Raw genomic sequence first — 20,000 nt, 5'->3', positions numbered from 1 at the left:
AGCTAATCTTAGGCCTAATTAGGCCTAAACAAAAGTTTTTAGGCCCAATGTTAGCATTGGTAAATGGTTAGGGTTGTTTCTGTTTGGGCAAAACAATGACCTGTGACTTGTGAGCTGTGTTTTGTACCTGCCGGTTCATTTCCCATTGTTCAAATTGGCAGTTTTTGTTGTAATAGGTCTTTTCTACATGTACATTTACAGAATACAGAGCTTATTTCAAGGCTTCAAGAGTACCATAAAGGTGCAGGTATTTCTAGAGGTACTGAGGAACAATCACTAATGCCAAAGTTTACTAATGTGGTAGGAGGAATGCAAGGAAATGATAAAGAACCTCTGAATAATGCGACCTTTGAAATAGTTGACAGTGAAATTCCTTGGATCAACATGTTCATGTGAACAATTCTACCTCAATGATTACCTGCGAAAGGATGACATCAAATCATTTGGTGGATTGTGCCTGTCCAGACAGCACAGCTGGAGCAGATGATAAAAGTGTTCAAAGTTCAAGAGGAATTTTAAAGGAGTTGAACCATGAAAATGTCACAGGTTAGTCTGCATGAAGTGTAGTGTGATTTGTTTACTATTTCGAGCAAGCAAGTATTTGATTGATTATTTTATTTGTGTTGGCTTACACCCTCTCAAACTTGTTCAGTCCTCATAAATGGGGTGATAATTGTACATTCATTCTGAAACCCAATTTCAACCCATGATTAAAATGTACTTGATTCCCAAAAACTGTTTCAAATGATCTTAAGATGCTTTTATGTCAAATAAAATTAGGTCATAGGATCAGGTACCAAACTTCACATGCCAGTTGTCCATGTATGACATAATTTAACTGTCAGTACGACACACTGCAGTAAAAGAATAGTATTTGTCATTCATTAGAACGTAAACTCATCCGTAAACAAGATACTGTACTTTGACAACTGTTGACTGCTTACATGTGTAATAATTGACAATATTTAGGGAGATATAAATATCCACCACTTTCAGCTACACTGAGGTGAATAATTAAAACAATAATATTGTTCTAGTACATACCACACAAGCTGAATAATCATCCTACGTTTATCAACAGAATTTGCTCCTCAGTACATCTAACTGAAGCAAAATGGGAAGCCATTTTTTTGTGTTTCTTTAGGGCTCAGTTTTAATGGTACTTGCTATTCTCCTCTGAGCTAGCCAATCAGAAAGCTTCTGGAAAGCACTATTCACTTGTGTGGTTTATATACTCGATAATAATAATAGTAATAATAATGATGATGATGACCTAATCACCTGAAGTGCTAGGACACTATGGAGGACAAAGTTTTTAAGTCAGTATGATTGAATGTCTCCAAAATTAATTAGCTATGTAGCAACTCTGAAAAGTAGTTTGCCTTACACTAGGTTCATTTCCTTTAATATGTTCATTGTGAAATAAATGTGTGAAAGTACAAATATGGCACATATGCCATGTGTGATGCAAGACATACATGTAACACTGTAAGTATTGGCAAGGCCATTAATTTAAGTATTGTTAAAATCCACATAATTTGTTATAATAATTAGTATAATTACATAGGTGATTAGTACTGAAAATTCTCTTTGCTGATTGGTTGCACTTGAGATGTTAATTACACGATAACCACTTAAGCGTTTTTTTTTTTCAAAATTGCCGCAAGCCGTTTTGTTGAGGTGACAGATGAAGAAATTAATTGTTTCAAAGGAAATGCATAAAATTTTTTTCACCTAATCACGTAAAACAATAATATTTACCTCTCCTTTGGCGAATAATAAATTGTTAAAATTTATTATTGGATCATATTTTGTCATGATAGTTAACAACTATGCATCAATGTGGAGGTGGCTAGTGGTGGATATTTATTGTGCGGCGAAGCAGTGAGGTAAATATCTACCAATAGCCACCGACACTGATGTGCATAGTTGTTTTTAGTATAATTATGCTAAAACATTGAGGTACATGTAATATAGCACAAAAGGATGATTTTAACTCGTTTATTCCTGCAAAATTACAAATTTCAGCCGCAAATCTTGTGCAAGTTGCTCAGAGGTGAATAGCAAAGGATGTTCAGAGTTTGAGTAGGCTATCACAGTGCGGCTCCAACGCTATCCACTGTTTTAGTATATACTAATGAGACAAGGATGATGACGACCCTCCTGCAAAAGGGGAACAAAAAATGGATCATTATAGATATAGCAGTACCTGCAGACCAGAACATTGCAGAGACCCAGAATGAAAAAGTAGATACAAATGTAGATACCAAGAACTGGCATTAAATTGAGGTGAAGCAAATACACCAGGCTTCAAAAGTAAGTGTGATACCCATAGTGGTTGGTGCATTGGGAACCATATCAAGAGGCAAGACCATGGCAAGAAAAGTTAGATATACTTGATGTCATTGACTGCATCAACTGTGGCTCCAAACACAACTTAAACATCTTAAGTCTGGTTGTCTGCATTGTTTACAGGCCTCCGGATTGTGTCATCTCCTGCCCGGCGGACGATCTAATGCCTAGTTACACTTAGGCTCTTTCTCTGAATAAATCTATTGTACTTACAGGTCACCTAAATTGTGATCTGCTGGTGGACAATCCCAGAGGAGATGCCGTACGCACGTTTTGCACAGCTGTGAATGCAACACAATTAATTAAAAATCCAACTAGAGTGACCAGGTCGTCCTCTACATTAATTGACATCGTGCTGACCTCTGATTCTAGCCTTTGTAAGAGACAGTGGTGTACTGGATACGACTATCAGTGATCATTTTTTGGTTTACGCAGTTCTGGACTAAAAGATACCCAAATACAAAGCATGCTATATCACTACCCGCAGCTACAAGAACTATAATGCAGGGCTTGAAATTAAGGAAAAAATCCAGTCGCAATTTTGCGACAAGATACGAAAATTTAAGCGCAATTTCGCAAAATTTAGTCGCAAAATCGTCGCGCTGCATTGTGTTGTCAGCGGTGTGGCAAAACAAAATATGAGCCCACAAAACTTGTGTTGAAAGAAACCGCTGAAAATGGCGAACGATATCGAAGGAATGGAGTTGTGCACGTAACATGGCAGCGAAATTACGCTACAATTACGCTATCTTCAGATTAAAAGAAAACTCTAGGCGAGAAACAAAATAATTTTGTCATTTCTTCATTTATTTTATTAAAAAGAGCAGCAAAGCGGCATCTGCTAACCCTTTTGTTTCGAAAGAGCGAAGATGAAAACAAGTCGCAAATTTGCGACTTCTCCAAATATTTTAGTCGCAAAAGGAAAACATTCAGTCGCAAATGCGACTGTATTGGTCGCAATTTCAAGCCCTGTAATGCAGAACAGTTTTCTTCCGACATTTTGCACATCCCTTGGAACACCTTAGACCTGATGGATTCTCTTGATGAGAAGGTTGTTGGCTTCAATGATCTATTCCTGGCTTGTCTTAATGACCATGCCCCAATTAAGACAATCAAAGTCAAATGTAAATCAATTCCTTTCATCACAGATGACATCAGGAGAATGATTGCTACCAGAAATAATCTACACAGGATTACTCGTCAGAGTGGATTTCTTATTGACTGGAATGCTTTCAAACAACAAAGATGCAAAGTAAAGTTAGCCCTCAAGAAAGCAGAAACCGTACATTATAACCATCAGAACCTCTCTAACAAGAACAACAGTACTTCACTATGGAAAATGATACACTATGCCCTACCATCAAAATCAAATCCTAATCTTGAATATACATGTACTAAAGACACTTCTCCCCAAGCAAAGGAGTTCGAACGTCTCTTCATATCTGTAACGGAAAAAGCCTCGTCTGCGTCAGAAAAACTCGCTGAAACTTATGGCCTACGCACACTACCCAATACCTTCAGTTCAAGTCTCTCTAATCTTCCTCGTGATGAACTGTTGTAATTCAGACCAGTTCTTTGTTCAGAGGTTCGTAAGGTTATTATGGGCATTCCCAATAATAGAGCTCCAGGATATGATGAAGTTTCAGTCTCAGTCATCAAGGACTGTTTGCCTCACATATTGCCTATCATTACAAGCATCATAAACCTGTCGTTGGAGTCGTCCATTTATCCATGTGCCTGGTAGAAGGCTGAAGTCGTCCCTTATCTTAAGGAAGGTGACCATGAGGTGCCAGATAACAATAGACCAATCTTGCTTCTCCCAGTACTATCCAAAGTGGCTGAGAAACTTGTATTACAACAGTACACTTCCTTCCTGTCAGACAAAAATCGCCTGACCAAACATCAACATCATCCACTGAGACCCTCAGCCTTCTGGTCACAGAACACCTTTTCAATGCTATTGACGAACAGAAAGTTACAGCCATGGTACTTACATGTACTGATTTAAGTAAGGCTTTTGATGGAATCTGTCATTCTATCTTACTATTCAAGCCCCAGGCACTGGGAACATCTACGAATGCCCTACATTGGTTCCAAAGCTATCTTACAGAAAGGGAACAAACTAGTCATGTTGGAATATCAACATCCTCGCCGTTAACTTTAACTCACAGCATCCCACAGGGTTCCATCTTGGGACCTGTGTTATTCAGTTTATATATGAATGACTTACCTGGTGCTATCAAAACCTGCTCAGTTGAGTCTTATGTTGATGACACAAAGCTCTTCTTATCTTTTGCAACCAATGACAACGTCAATGCTCTCAAGACATTAACAGAGTAGCAGAGTGGTGATGCATCAATTGGCTCCTTATCAATCCTCAAAAAACGAAGTTCATGCTTTCTGGAACAAGACTGTTGGAAGATTAAGTGGTATTACTATCACTTTCCTTGGTAAAGAGTTACAGTATCTCCATCGCCCTCTTGCAAAGATTTGGGAGTGATATTTGATAGTAACACATCGTTTAATGACCACATAGATTACTTATCATCCTCGCTGTTAAGTAAACTGTGCCAAATCAACAGAGTTTGATACCTGTTTACGAAAGAGGTGCTTTTAGTTACCTTGAAGTCTTTGGTATTTTGTTAGCTGTTCTTCAGCTCAACAGTATGGTCGGGAACATTACACAACAGACCATTCGAAAGCTGCGGCTATTACAGAACTTTGCGGCTAGAATATTACATGTAACTGTTAAAAGGAAGTGTGACCACATCTCACCATCCCTTAAGGAACTTAGTTGGCTACCCATAAATGAAATGTGAAAAGTGTCATAATTATGTAAATAATAATTATTGTTTTCCTTTTAATAGTCATAAATCCTCTACAAGGCCAAGCTCAAGTCAATGCTTGTGGGAAATGGTGTGTTGTTGAAGGCTTGTTAAAGCAAGATAATAAGTTACTCTGGAAAAAGATCCACCTTGTGGGAGGAAAGCCTACGATTTCCAACAGCTTTGGAAAGAGAATTCCCTTTGTCCTGGAACCTTGTGGCCTGGCAACACCAGAAAACTGCGATGATAACTTCATCTGTGGCACTTGTGTGAAGGATAATGAAACAATGTTTGGGTGCCAGGGTATCTCACAGGTGGAGCATACTGTCTCCATGCAGCAGGAGCTCACAAATTCTGGTAAGTATTGATTATATTATTTTTATCTACAGTCATGTGGAAACTTGGAAAAATTGGAGTTGCTATAAAGAAGTGTTATGTGTTGTTCTAAATGATAGTAAAAGCCCATACAAAACTCTTCTTACGAGGTTGAGTGTGTTATTGCTTGAGGAACGACGATTTACAAGATGTGCTTGGAATAGTCTACAAATGTGTTCATAGGTTAGAATGCTCTCTTACCTTAATTTTTGCTTTATGGAAGTCTAGGGGACTTCGAACCATAGAGCAGGAGTACAAGAACATCAAGGTCAAGGCTGCTATGAAACTAGATCAAAATCCTGACCCATCATTGTCAGCAGTAAGAGTGTTTGAAGAGAAGTCTTTGAGGACAGGGCGACAAACAATGATTAAGGATGCAAGAAAATATGCTGAAGAGTTAGGTGTCCAACTCCAGCTAGTTTACCTGGAACCCAAGTGTATCAACGAGGATAGCGAAGTGGTAGAAGGGAAGAAAGTGAAGGAGTGTCTATGTAGTGCTTGGCAGAAGAAAGCAAGAGCAACTGTGAAGGGAGAAAGATGGCAGGATAATAATGACAAGGGAAAGATGGGAAGATGAGAATCTAAATCAGAAGGCCTGTTTCTCCTGGCTCCACCTTTGGAAGATGGCACCAACTCATGTCGCTGTTGGCTTACAAGAATTGTACCAACAGCCACTACCAACAAAAGTATTCCATCACAGGAAGACTGGGACTGCTTTGAGCGGAGATACCGGTAAATGTTGTTGCATGTGTGGCAAAGTTACAGAGAGTGTTACACACATTCTAGCTGGGTGTGGCACATTAGCTCAATCAAAGTACTTGTTGCGGCACAACAACGCTCTTAAGGTTCTGTTTGTTGAAGTGATAAGATCGCTGGACCTTGCTCTGTCAGTGAGGCCTTGGTACTCGAAAACCCAACCGAAGCCAATGTATGAGAATGAGAGGGCGGTTGCTTACTGGGACATTTCTCTTTATGCAGACAGCATGTATGTGAAGGCTAACAGAGTTGATGCGACCATTGTGGACAAGCAGGGCAAGACCGTGTCACTGATAGAGATGAGCTGCCTCTGGGTTGAGAAAAGAGAAGAGAAGGCTGCTGAGAAGACCTCTAAGTATGGGTCACTGCGTTGGGAGCTGCAGCAGAGATACATGTACCCCGAGCATCGTGTGACATAGTACAACATCATTATGGACATTCTTGGAGGCTACTTAAGAGATGTTACAAGGCACTAAGGCAGTTAGTTGGAGAAAAAAAACAATGTGGTAGCACTACAAATGTAAAAGTCAGTCATCACTAGTATGATGAATATTGCACACTCTTTCAAGATTTTGAAGTAACCCAATCAAACTGAAAGGAGGGCATTTTTAAAAAGTCATATAATTATATTATTATTTATCTGTAAAGATACATATTTACATATAGGTTTTCATTTTTTATACAATAGGTGATAATTAGTAATTTTAGCGTTATTATGTATTGTATTTTTAGTCTATGCATTGATGATTGGCTATGGTTTGCCACCCAATCAAGGCTTATACAGCTGTAGGTCTGGGCATCCAGAAGTTTGTATACTGCCATACATGTAAGACTAACTTTATTTAAGTCCCAAGGTTATTTAGCCAAGCATGAGTGCTGTGCTAATTGGGGAGACTACAAATCAACTGAAATCAGAGCAAATGGAATCAGATGTTTACAATCAAATGTTTGTTTTTTTTTCACAGTATCCCTGAAAGCTTTTAAAAAGCTCTTGTTCAGTGCAGCACATGCTTCTCTCTTGTTTACGTGTACCTCACAGTACAAAACATTATGAGTTCCTATTTCCAGTTTTGCTAGAATCAGAGACAGGCATCAATTGCAGCACACCAAGTTCATCCAATCACAGCTTACTCAGCAGCCATGCAAGGGTGGGTTCAGTAAAGCGTAAGAGGATTGGTGATGCAAACAGCTCCTTCACTGACTCCATAATTGATTCCCATCAGATGGTAAAAAAGAGAAGGAAGGATAATGTCTCCAGATCTGCCAGTGGTACTCCAGCCAGCCCTCAAGTGCGAAGAGCAAGGGGTGAACAACTTGTCTTACCAAGGTACCCTTAAATAAAGGATTTAAAGCTTTCTTGGTAGAAAACATAGTTAATCTGAGAAAACCCAAAGCCCACTCTATTGAAAATGAAAGTAACTTTAGTTAGTTTTTATTTTTTCTGATGTGAAATTTAACCTTGTGCCCTCATACAACTATGTTGTAGATTGTCATTGCATTTGCACTCTATTTAATTCATGATTTCATATGTGTACACATGTATGCAAGTCAGGTACATGGGTCCTTGTGATCATGTAGGGTTGTGAAAGGGTTTAAATTGGCTTCTACTTTTGAAAACTCCCACACACTTTGTTTTGTCTGGGGTTGCTGCTTCGATATAGACCAAGTTAACATGGATAACACAAAATATAACAAATTTCTTTCAAAAAGTTCAAATCTGTAGTCAATTAAGTTAATGAGCCAACCAAACATGCATGATCTTTGGAAATGAAGGTGGATAAGCTGAAAGCCCCAGCCTTAATTTATGGGCTTAAAAACATGTTGACCTGCTGACTGCTCTGTTGAGTTTCTTCTGATATTGTTTCAGAAACCTTCAAAAACCTTGGCACCCAAAAAAGACAGCAAAACCATCAAAGGCTGCAATAAAAGAGGATACTGAGTTTGCCAAGAGGGTTGAGGAGATCATAAAAAACACACAACCTGGCTCAGAGGAAGAGATGGCTATGATCTTGTTTTCCAAGTCAAACAAAATTCAGCGTTCACCAAAAAAAAATGCTCAAGACTAACAGCTTGTTTTTGTGGTAACCTTTTTAAAATCATTTTAAGGGTTTTAGTTTGGGTTGCTCAGTGCCATAGCCACTTAAACATCTTCATGAACAAATATATTTTCTTAAGAAGTGCATCAACATGGCCAGCTTAGTAGAATACCAAAAATTAGAATCTTTGTCTGACAAACACCCAAACTCCATCTAACATTGGGAATCCCATTATGTAATGTAAATCATTAACTTAAATGTTATTATTAACTGAATTTCAATAAGACAACCCCCTCAGGACAATACCTCTGATAATCATTCTGGATATTACTGTATATAATATTTTTTCATTTGCATTAATTTTAGTTTAGTGCATTGAACATTGATGAATGGGTGGGGTGTCTAATAATTTATTATGAATATTATTTTATTTACCACTAACGTCTATTGTGGCGAAAACATTGTCAGAGTCGTTCATTTTAATATTTTTATATTGTAATATGACAACAAAACTTTTGTAGTGGCATGTTATTCAGTCGTGGCCCATTAGAGCATCATTTGTAGTGGAGAACAAGAAAGATAAAAATATGCATTAGGTCACACAAATGAACCACATGCCCAAATAAGGCCTTATTATTATCAGTACAGGTACAGGGCCAATACAATTATAAATTTTGTTTATTAATTATACATGTGTACACACAAAACCAAATTTCCTTCATAAAACACAAACTACATGTATCAGCTCACAAAAAACCCGAAATGGTAACGAATCAAGAAATTCCTACATGTATCACTTCTACATTGAAATGGTTGGTAGTACATGTAGTTATGTGACATCCTCTCAACTAATAAGCAGGGAGAACAGCTCAATTCTTGTCATTTGACTCACTGAGTGAAAGATTTAGAGAAGGCAGTTGATTAGTAATTTTGGCTGTTTGTATTGAAGATGATGTGCTCTAAAATGTCTGACAGTGTACTAAAACTTATCAGTATTATAGTATGAGAATGTAAGTCAATGCAGTGCTACATACTGTATATTCAAATTTGGCACCCAAAAAAGCCTAACCCTATTCACTCTGACAAAAGGTTGATGCTCAAAAGGTCAGCTCGCAATTCTCTCTTATGATGGTTAACTTACCTTTAACTCATTTGATAAAACCAAATTTAACATACTATAACGCATTATGTGAAGGGGTCAGTGCAAGTCTATGGAACTATTTATTTTTTATCAGGTCTCCAGCTCTGTCAAATTCTTGACCCAAGAGCAGTGCATTAAGGAGGCTCAAACCAGTTTCAACACTTCCAGGTGACACTCTTATTAGATTAGAAGGATCGGCACCACAACATTGTATCATGTATTGGCAATATTGTGGTACCAAATGAAACACGAATTATTGCTGAACAAGATACAGCAATGGGCAAACCCTGTAAAAACACCCTTTATTTTGTCTTTAGTTGTTTATATCTCGAAAACGAACTTGCTGACCTCCATTTTTTTATTTCTGAAAAGTAATCAGAAGGGCATGATGCAACTTTCTGCAAGTTTCTGTCTAGTGGATTGAAAGCAACATTAATTTTGTGATTTTTTAAGGTAGCTCTGAATCCTCTTGACAGAATTTTGTGTTAGATTTCTCACATCACATTTTCGTTACCATGGCAATGTAGGACTTAACTACAGAAAGACAATGGTTGCTAATGAAGCTTTTTAGTCAAGAGCCCTACAAAGAAGGTTGCATGGATGGTTCTTGAAGTACAGAAGGCGCATGCACAACTAATCCAAGTCCTCTTCCGTGCATTTCAGTGAAACACATGTAAAAACTCTCAGGAAACAAAAAGAAGAGGTTGTTTTTTACTGGATGGGAACTGTGCCATCATTTTTTGTGAACTGTAGCATGGAATTTCTATTTGGACAAAAAATGGAACTGATATTTTGGAAAGTGTATCAGAGGAAGGACTTACATTGTATGACATCATAATTGTTTTGAGAAATATATTTTTAAAAAATCCATGCTACAGATTTTGTGTTAGAATGTTCTCACACTGTTGCGTTAAAATTGTGAAAAACATAGTTAACTTGCTGAGTTTTTAGGCATTTTCTGTTTTGGTCATGGTTGTAAGTTGAACCAAACAAAGAAAATTTGGAGGAAATGTGTTATTAGAAAGATGAACTCTACAACACTGTTTTATCTCATGGCAATGTTATGGTACCATATTAAACACCACTAAGTGCTTAACAAGACACACTCATTAATGTGATGTAATAGGTTACCGTGGCAACAAAAGAACCATCTAAAATGCCCTATAGTTTGTGTTTAAATCCTTATATTTCAAAAACGAACTCAGTGACCCCCATTTTGTTTTGCTGAAAGGTGATTAGCAGGCTAAGATGAAACTCTCTGCAAAGTTTAAAAAAATTCTCTGGAGCGGATTCAGAGCCACTTTTACAGAAAGTTTTGTCCTATTGTGCTAATCACACTCCAGCAATGAAAAATGGGGGTCACCTAGTTCGTTTTTGAAATATATGTGTTTAAAGACAAAATATAGGCTGTTTTTAGATGGCTCTTTTGTTGCCATGGTAACCTGTTACGTCACATTAATGAGTGCATCCTTTTAAGCATCTGTTGGTGTTTCATATGGCATCATAACATCACCATTAAGTGAAATAATTTGGGAGATTCAAATCCTTGAAAATGATAAAACTGGTGTGAGCCTCCTTAAATAGAGCACACTTGGCAAGAAAAGTTAACTGTAGAGTTAAAGGGACTTGAGAAATGATTATTCAAAGAGGTTCATAGCAACAGTTTGGTAGTTAAGAGCCACCCCCTTAAAGCCAGCTCACGCATTGCTCCCCAGTCCAAAATACATGTAGCATCAAAGTCACTAAGGTGGTGCACAATAATTTATTTAATTGCAGTATACTTTGGACTTATTCTTGAATTTGTCTTTCGTTTGCAACATAAAATTATAACACTGTTAAATTAAAGCTACCAAATCAGATAATAGTCGCTATATAATAGTCTAACAAATACCAAGTTACCAAAAAGGTTTTACAAAAGTATTCTCTGAATAATCATATAGTTGTTGCATGTAACAATATTAACATTTACTGTAAGGTGCACCGATCCCTAATTCTTCCCTCTCAAAGTTCTGTAGATGAGCTATTTTATGCAAACTGATTCATAGCATTATTAATGGTAATGTATTATTATAGTAATAAACTTATTTAAGTGTAAACTGGTCTCTAATTGGGGACATTGTACAGAAATCAAATCAAATCACATCAAATTGCTGGTTGGTTACACCTCTCAGAGCAGCATAGAGAACCAACAAAACATATGACGCTAAGTGAGGGAATCAAACCACGTGGATGGGACTGGTGAATTCTCCCACCACTACACCATCCCTGCTCTCCTTAAGTTAAACAAGAACTAGTGCTAAGTACAGTAAGTCCAGTAAAATCCATTGGTACAATGTCATGAAAGTGGTAGGAAGCCGTTTTTTTGTTTCAGTTATCTTGTCAAATCTTCGTGATTTCAAGTACTTGACAGCCTAGCTCTTGCAAAGTACTGTCTCACGTCATGGGCAAGAAGTGAAGGCAATTCCATTGAAATGAGGTCAAAAGTGACAAGTGAATGCACTGTGTAGAGCTCAAAATTAGATGAAACGACCAAATTAAGGCAACCTCGGATAGTTATGAATGTTAATAGGCCTTCTGTACAATGCTGCTGTATGCTGGCAAAAATGAGGGATCTTTTTAATCTAGGGCCTTTTTGCTGCTATAACCATCCTTGTAAAACTTTAAATAGATTTTTGAGAAAGATTTGCCAGCCAAATTAAATAAACTTTATTACAGTTAAATTAAGATATTTAGTGTAACTTACAGGCAGAGAGAAGGATTAGGGTTGAATTAGAATTACAGTTGTGTGTATTAATATTGATGAGAGCTAATGGTAAACCAGGGATCATGCTGAGCCTTTGTACTGTAGATAAAGCAGCCATACATTCACTCATGGTCGCACCTCCATAAACAGGCTTTCCTGCTGATTTGGCTGAACTGTAGTAGGGCTCAGTGCATGACCATTCTCATCAAATCCCAGAATTCTTTGCTTGTCTTTCAGATAGGACTTGAAATAAAAGTAATGGCTGCCTCTTTCCCTTGGTACTTTGTAAAAGAGAGCATCAGCGTGGTGGTGCTTTACATCTGCCAAAGTGTTGTATTTGCTTGGAGAGGTTGGATGACCATTTTCTGTAACCATAACCTGTGCACAATCAAAGCATTTGAACATTTTTAAGCACCTGCAGCTGTTGAATAGATAAATGAGTGGGCAACTGAAAAATACCAACTTAACTAGCACGAAATTTTTGAGCCTTGTAGATGTTTGTACATGTAGGGCAGGGTTTACAAAGTTAATCACTTACTCCCCAACGTTTCTCAACTCACTGTCTAGCTAAGCTTAAAAACTATTTCTTCTCTTGTATGTTTTATTCATGTCACATAGCCATTTTTGTTCCATATGTTCTCAGTTAAAACACCGCATACTTGTCTACACTTTCCCATTAACATTTTAGATTCATTATGCTTTTGCATGCTTTATATTAAACAGGTTTCTTCTACTTTCTATATTGATCAAGTCATTAAAAACTCAGTGACTCAGTTGTAACACAAAGATCATGGTAAAATTCTCACCATTCCTCCTTTAATGTAAATTTGTGTCCTCTTAAGCCACAATTGACCTTACCTTTGCCTTAACTGAATCAGTTTCCTTGTCTATTGCCACAATCCGTCCATTCATGTTTTCCAAGAGAACAATCACATTGTAACCACCTCCAGAAGCTTGTTCAATAATATTGTGCATCTTAAACAAAGCTGTTCGTATAATTTAAGGGAAAAAACAGCAAATGTTGAATGCTTCACAGTCTTAAGTGTCAAATGTTGACTTTGCGTTTTGGTTAATCTTCAAATCATAGACAGTGAATTGAGCCTAAAATCTGTAATCAACGAGTCACAAAAAATGGTTTTCCCAGTCGACCATAATCCTTTTCTTGCTCAATTTTTGTGATCAACTTGCAACAGTTGTAGAAGCTTTGCGAAATAACCAAAAATTTACAAGTCATGTGAAAGTGTCTGTTTTTGTCTAAAAGGTATGACATAATGAAATTTTTCCTGAAAGTGCCACAGTAGCATCACTTCAGTTTCACATAAGTCAATTTTCAGTTTTTGCACACATATTACAGTAGCTGTTGTAGGCCCTTGGCATAACTGTGTCATGTGAGCTTGTCAATCATACAAAATGGTCGTGGTACAAAAGAGATGCCAGGAATGGAAAGAGCTTGATGAAATTAGTAAGAATGTCAATTTTGAGGCCACTGGCATTTATGCAAGAGATTTTACAGGGATTTTGATGCTTAAAAATTTTACTGAGATGTATATGGAAAACAGCTTGGCAAACGTTTCTCTCGCATGAATGTCATTGGCCTCTACATTGACAATCTTTCAAGTTTCATCACGCTCTTTCCATTTCTGGCATCTATTTTATACCACGACCATTTTTTTTATGATTGACAAGGTCACGTGGCACGGTCATGCAAATGACCTTTTTTGGCATTCATGTGAAAGATGCCTCTGACCTAGGCCAAGCTACATAATTCCGAATTTGTTTTTGGGAATTTTAGACATTAAAAATAATTTTAGAAACTCTGGGGAATTTTAGAAAAAAATTGACAATTTCGAGAACTTTAGAGCAATTTCAACTTTCACCTGACATGTTGGAAACTTTTCACAGGCAAAAACGTTGACAAAACGTGTTTTTTTTTGTATTCCAACCTACCAAGAGAGGGGCCAGTCCGTTCATATCCATTCCTTATCAGCGGTTATTCACGAAAAGGGGTCCGGAGCTTTGTGTAATAGCAAATATGGCAGACTTTGCAATATAAGAAATGAAATTTATAAGAATTTTCGGGAATTTTAGACATTTCTGAAAAAACTTAAGAGCTTTTGGTTGGGAAATTCCGGAAAGAATGTTCAGCCAATTTTTCGGGAATTATGTAGCTAAGCCAACTTTGACCTGCAGTAGCAGCTGTGTTTTAATTAACACTGTTCTAAGCAATTATGAAAACCAACCAAAACAAAATAGAAGGTAAGAAATGCGTGTCAGAACCTAAGTCTACCCAAATTTATCAACTTACTCTTTTGATTAGAGCTCAATGCATTTGCGGAAACAGATTCTCCATCAACCTGCAAGTAGTGTCCTTGGTTTGAACCTTCCTGATTCATCGACACAAGTTGCTGTTTGTCTCGGGTGAACCATTGCCTGTCGCTTTCGTCAAGAAATTTCACACCATCCTGAGAAAAAATGATTTATGCTGTTTTCAGTCTTTCCGCCTATCTCTGGTTTTTTGAAAAAAAAAAAAACAAAAACAATGACGAGACATTGGGCATTAAATTGGAAGACCATTGACGAGTCTTGTTCTCGTTAATAAAGGTGTAAGCGCTTGTCGGCAATTATGTTGGCATCCAATTAAACGCCGTAAAGAAATCCTTCATTCTTCCTGTCGAATTTGGTACTTCGCAAGAAATTTCGATCCCCGAATCAAACGGCACCGGGAGCATCTAACACACCTCCTTACCTCCATTGCTGTCCCCGGTCTCAGATCACGAGTCACTCCTGCTTGTGGCAAGAAGAGAGCTCTTAAGTTATTTATACCTATCACCCAAATGCGTAATGTAATGACTCTTTCAGTTTCAAATTTGTCTGATGAATTTCCGTGATTAAAAGCATACGAAACAGAAATTTAGGATTAAGTTTTCCTATGGCAGGTTTAGTTAAAGCACAGGTCAGTCGTTACAGGTCGCTTTACCTATAATAAAACAACCCCAAACCTTCGATTTATCTTCAAAAATAAGCACGCAATGCGTACATGTGTTTACTGCAAAAGCATCATTGTTAGCATAAAAGAAGTGTGTTGATTGTTGTAAGTGAAAATATTAACAATGGTTTTGGATGATGGCACAACTTCCGCGGAGTGTCGACTTCCTTCTCGGAACAGTTTCCCGTTTCGGAAGATTTACGGAATAACAGAGTCATATCCTGAGCCATTGCTGATAAACTGAAAACTCTGAAAACATATGCGACTGAAAACACTTAAAGCACAGGTCACTCGTTACAGGTCGGTTTACCTATAATAAAACAACCCCAAACCTTCGATTTATCTTCAAAAATAAGCACGCAATGCGTACATGTGTTTACTGCAAAAGAATCATTGTTAACATAAAAGAAGTGTGTTGATTGTTGTAAGTGAAAATACTAACAATGGTTTTGGATGATGGCACAACTTCCGCGGAGTGTCGACTTCCTTCTCGGAACAGTTTCCCGTTTCGGAAGATTTATGGAATAACAGAATCATATCCTGAGCCATTGCTGATAAACTGAAAAGTCTGAAACCACATGCGACTGAAAACACTTAAGTAATGATCCGTGTAAGGTGGATAGCAATTTCCTTTGTTATGCGGCAACGGGGCTTTCCCCACATAGGAATGTTATCATTTTTACACAGAAAATGCATAAACCTACAGGAAAGCCGTTAACGCAATAAAATTCATTTACAGCCCACTTTGAAAGGGTGTTTTGTTGTGTTAAAAGATTTTGACCAATCACGAGAGTTGAAAACAAAAGCCAAGAAATGTTTGCAATTTTACATGTTCCCCACATACGATTTCTGTGGAATTCATTTAAACTGAGACCAGATGGAAGATGGTTGGAAAGTAAGGATGAATATAATACTGCTTTATGAAGTTTTTTTTAACTTTTGCTGTTTAAGCCAATCAGAAGTAAGTACAGACAATAGAAAAGTTATCACCTTTTTGCATACCAATTGAATTCCAACATGTTCGTTGCCGTTGTTGCTATCGTTCTTATCTGGACCGTTTCTTAAAGTTATATTTAGTAAGCTTCACTTATAAGGCAAACGTGAAACGGCAGTGATCCCCACGTGACCATTTTCCGCCTGCTTTTCTCAGTTTGCCATTTTTAGCTTGACGGGAAGTGTTTTATGAGGCATGATAGTATACATTAGCACTCGTATCACGGGCAGTCATCGCCCTTTCATAAAACATGATGCTTAACCTCTCTACTGCTTAATTAAGATATAAATCTAAACTTACAACCGAGCTTACATATAAATTGAACAAATTCAATTATACTAATAATAGAAAATGTATTTTTTTGAAGCTGCGACTAGAGAGTTTATCAATCCACGTGTATGGGAAAAACTTTGTGGATTATAATTATAGATGTAGATATAGCTAATGAGCTACTATGCTTCTTGCTTCCTTCGTCGAAATGTTTGACGGTTTCTTCATGGATTGCAAAACCTTTTTAGTGTTAATTTTCGATGGTTCGCCGCTTCTACGACATTTATTGACTCTGTAGTTTCTTTTCCATTATTCCTTACTGTTTATCTGCAACAATCGGAAGTTACACATACGGGGCAATTTCTCACTCCAAACTCTCGATCCCGATCACAGCTTCCAGGCAACCCAAGCTCATAATTCGACTGTTCAGTCAAAGTAAACGATTTGTATAAATGGGAAACAGGAAATCCCGAAAAAAGTCGACTAATCCTAGTTTTAACTCTAGTTTTTGCTCCTGCCCTTTAATAAAAAAAAAGATAGGAGCAAATTTCAAAACTAGCCCAGAACACCTCAAATCGACACAAGGACACAAGGTGAAATAAAAGTAAGTTTATTTTATTTATTTTCGTCGCTGTAATCTAAGATTAGCCGATTTATTCGGCATTTCATGTTCCCATATAAACCCTACAAATCGTTTACGTTGACTGAGCATTCGCATTCTGAGTTTGGGTTGCCTGTTGTTTGGCTGTGGAATAAAATGACAACTCGCACGATGCGGCATTTGACAGCTGCATTAGAGAGGTTAAGCATGGCGTTTACAGTAAACGGGAAACGGCAGGCTCCTGCTTATCATAAAAGCGCCTCGTTCACTAGCTTATGTTTAGGTTTTTCCTTGAAAATAATTTTTTTTAGAAATGTAGGTTACTGTACTTCAGTACAGTAGGAAACCAAAACGATGATGGACATTGCTGCAACATACGATGACTGTTTTTTACGTACATAGTACTGTACATAAAGGGTACGTAACTCCTGTTCTGTTAAGTTCTTCTGTTTGTAAATAAAGTTCTGACGCTCTTTGCGTGCGACAACGGGTCTGAAAAAGTACTGGAGTTAATGCAAATGAACACACCTGTGACCCCCTTCTGTAAATATGGTTTAAAATAAAAATTTTCACGCACCCCGCTATTACGGACTCTCGCTATTACGGACACAAATCGCGGTCCCGAGGGTGTCCGCTATAACGAGAGTTGACTGTACCCCGGGGTCATTCGAAGCAACTCTTCCTCGTTCTCGGCTACGCTGCCAATTGGCTACGTACTAAGTAACTGAATGAGTGAGTAGCTGAACGATTACGCTGTTTATTATACATTCAGCTCTCTAACTCTTTTGTGATTGGCCGAAAGCCTACAGTGAATTTTCAAAATTAGCGCCTGTGACGTCATAACTGCAGATTATACAGTTATCATGTCAAGGTCACTGAAGGTCACGGGTTATCATGTCATGTTTGACCGCAGTTTCTAAGGGTAATCATGTCAAGTTCCCGCGCTTTGTGTTGCTTGCCGTCAGTGAATAAGCAAAAAAATGACTTCCAGGTTTGTTTTCTTCAGTTACTCATTTATTACTATTTACTTTCTCATCAAGCTTTTTTTCAATTTTTCACGTATTGTCTAATGCTTAAAATATTTTGTCACTCGAATTATGTGCCGATGATTTGTATACGGTTTACTCGTTGACAAATAAATTACCAGTTCCACCCACTGTCGTGATTATTTGTTTTCGTACAATGCATAATAAAACAATTATCAGATTCGGTTTTTGTGATATCCAGAATAATCAAAGTCTCGGTAAGGGTTATCAGCCTCAACCTTCGCCTTCGGCTGATAACCCTTAACTCGACCTTGATTATTCTGGATATCACAAAAACCTCATCCAATAATTGTTTATAACGTGCAAATGCGCAAACTGTGGCTACGTGGCTCCGCATCTTTGCGTGCATCTACTTGTATATGTAACTTTCCATTGTACTTCTATCTCTTGCATCGATCAGTGGCGAAAATCGCTATGGGATGCCACACCGTTTTTACGCTGAACAGAACGAGGTATGCCCTGAAGCTAATAGGCCATTTCCGAGTTCATGTTTGCCTCCTCTTCAAAGCGAGTCTAAGTGCGAAGTTTTTCTTATGAAAATTAGTTTCATTCATATGTAAAGTAGAACTAATTAGCATCACAAAAACTTCGCTCTTAGACTCGCTTTGAAGAGGAGGCAGACATGAACTCGGAAATGGCCTATGTAGCGATGTATCCGCGGAGCCGCAATTTTTTTGAAGTGTTCTCGGAGTGGTCGGGTATTCTACAGTCGTTTGTGCATGAAATATGGTCTGTAATCGGAGATAATGCCCCTATTTTTAAGAGTTGAAGTTGCCCCAATAAAAAAACATCGAGAGGTTTATACTAAAGGTAAACTATTCACTTTACGCATAAACTGATATGCCCTGTGAACGGAAATTATGCAGTATTTGTACGAGTTAAAAATGCCGCCAAAATTTAACATCAAAAGAGGTTTACCAAGAGTGAATTGGATAAGAATGTTCTTAGGGTGGGCTCCCCAGCACAGTCACAAATGAGTCTACTTTTAAACTACGCGTTCACGCGAAAATTACCTCCTAGTTGTAGCAGAAGCAATCAAGCGTGACATGGCTTCTCCTGATTGGTTAAAGAGGCGGACTTTTGTTTGTTTACCGCAAAGTGATAGAGTAACACTCTTGTCTAATCCACTATTTCGTTTATGCATAAAATAGGTCCTATGAACGGAAATCGACGCGTTAGTTCTAGGAGTTTAAGTTGAACCCAAGTCTTAAAATCAAGAGAAGTTTATGCGGAGTAATTACAAAATACCCGGCTACACGAAGCAACGCTTCCTGGTTCCCGGTAGGTGAATGCGTTAACGTAAAAATGCGTAAACTGTGGTTGTGTGGCTACGTGGACACTTGCACACTGATCTACGTTGCTCCTCATCTTTGTGGCTGCGCAGCTATGAAAGTTTCCATTGCACTTCTATCTGAAAGAAATGAATGCATATTTGAAGTGCAAACTATAGACGAAAGAGAGAAGTGATCCTCGCAATTCTGTAGAAAATCTGGTAGATATCTGACACCTTTCGTCAATTAGCCCACACTTCATATATGTATACTTGAAGTGCAAGCTATAGACGAAATAGAGAAGTGATCCTCGCAATTCTGTAGAACATTTAAGCGATTGCCTCTTTCGTCAATTAGCTCGCACTTCCAGTATACATTCATTTCAATCTGAATTGTATTTATGTAAGTTAGGTTTAGAGTGCGAAGACATTTGGTCGCCATGTCAAGTCCTCAAAAAGGGGTCTTTCATGGATTGTTGCTGACGTTTCGTGCTATGCTATACAAAAAGGAGATCTGGTGCTGCATCCAGCCCCACTTGCAGGGACACATGGGGAGATTTGTTCAACGTGCATGCTGTGTTAAGATGTCCTTCCTCCAATGTAGA

At 37.9% G+C, this 20,000-nt stretch overlaps 1 protein-coding gene and 1 pseudogene across 1 annotated transcript; one reads left to right on the top strand and one right to left on the bottom strand.

Moving 5' to 3' along the window:
* The window catches only part of LOC137984924 (uncharacterized), a 13,978-nt pseudogene extending 2,885 nt beyond the window's left edge, over positions 1–11,093 (top strand).
* Positions 11,094–11,228: 135 nt separating this feature from the next.
* On the bottom strand, positions 11,229–15,126 carry LOC137984925 (uncharacterized). Its single transcript, XM_068832261.1, has 4 exons — positions 14,975–15,126; positions 14,534–14,690; positions 13,087–13,214; positions 11,229–12,606 (listed from the first exon to the last, which is right to left on the bottom strand). The coding sequence occupies exons 1-4, from the start codon at positions 14,978–14,980 to the stop codon at positions 12,355–12,357; spliced, it is 543 nt and encodes a 180-aa protein (XP_068688362.1). The 5' UTR covers positions 14,981–15,126; the 3' UTR covers positions 11,229–12,354.
* Between the last annotated feature and the right edge of the window lie 4,874 nt (positions 15,127–20,000).

Source organism: Montipora foliosa, chromosome 14, assembly GCF_036669935.1.
Source record: "Montipora foliosa isolate CH-2021 chromosome 14, ASM3666993v2, whole genome shotgun sequence".
NCBI lineage: Eukaryota > Metazoa > Cnidaria > Anthozoa > Scleractinia > Acroporidae > Montipora > Montipora foliosa.
The sequence above is the reverse complement of the archived record's forward strand: the minus strand, read 5'-3'. Positions and strand labels throughout refer to the sequence as shown.

What these genes read in the sequence shown, in the direction of transcription:
- LOC137984925 (XM_068832261.1), bottom strand. An exon ending in ATTGAGCTCTAATCAAAAGA is followed by an intron (nt 13,215 to 14,533) that starts GTAAGTTGATAA and finishes TTATACGAACAG; the next exon opens with CTTTGTTTAAGATGCACAAT. An exon ending in CTGATTCAGTTAAGGCAAAG is followed by an intron (nt 12,607 to 13,086) that starts GTAAGGTCAATT and finishes GATTGTGCACAG; the next exon opens with GTTATGGTTACAGAAAATGG.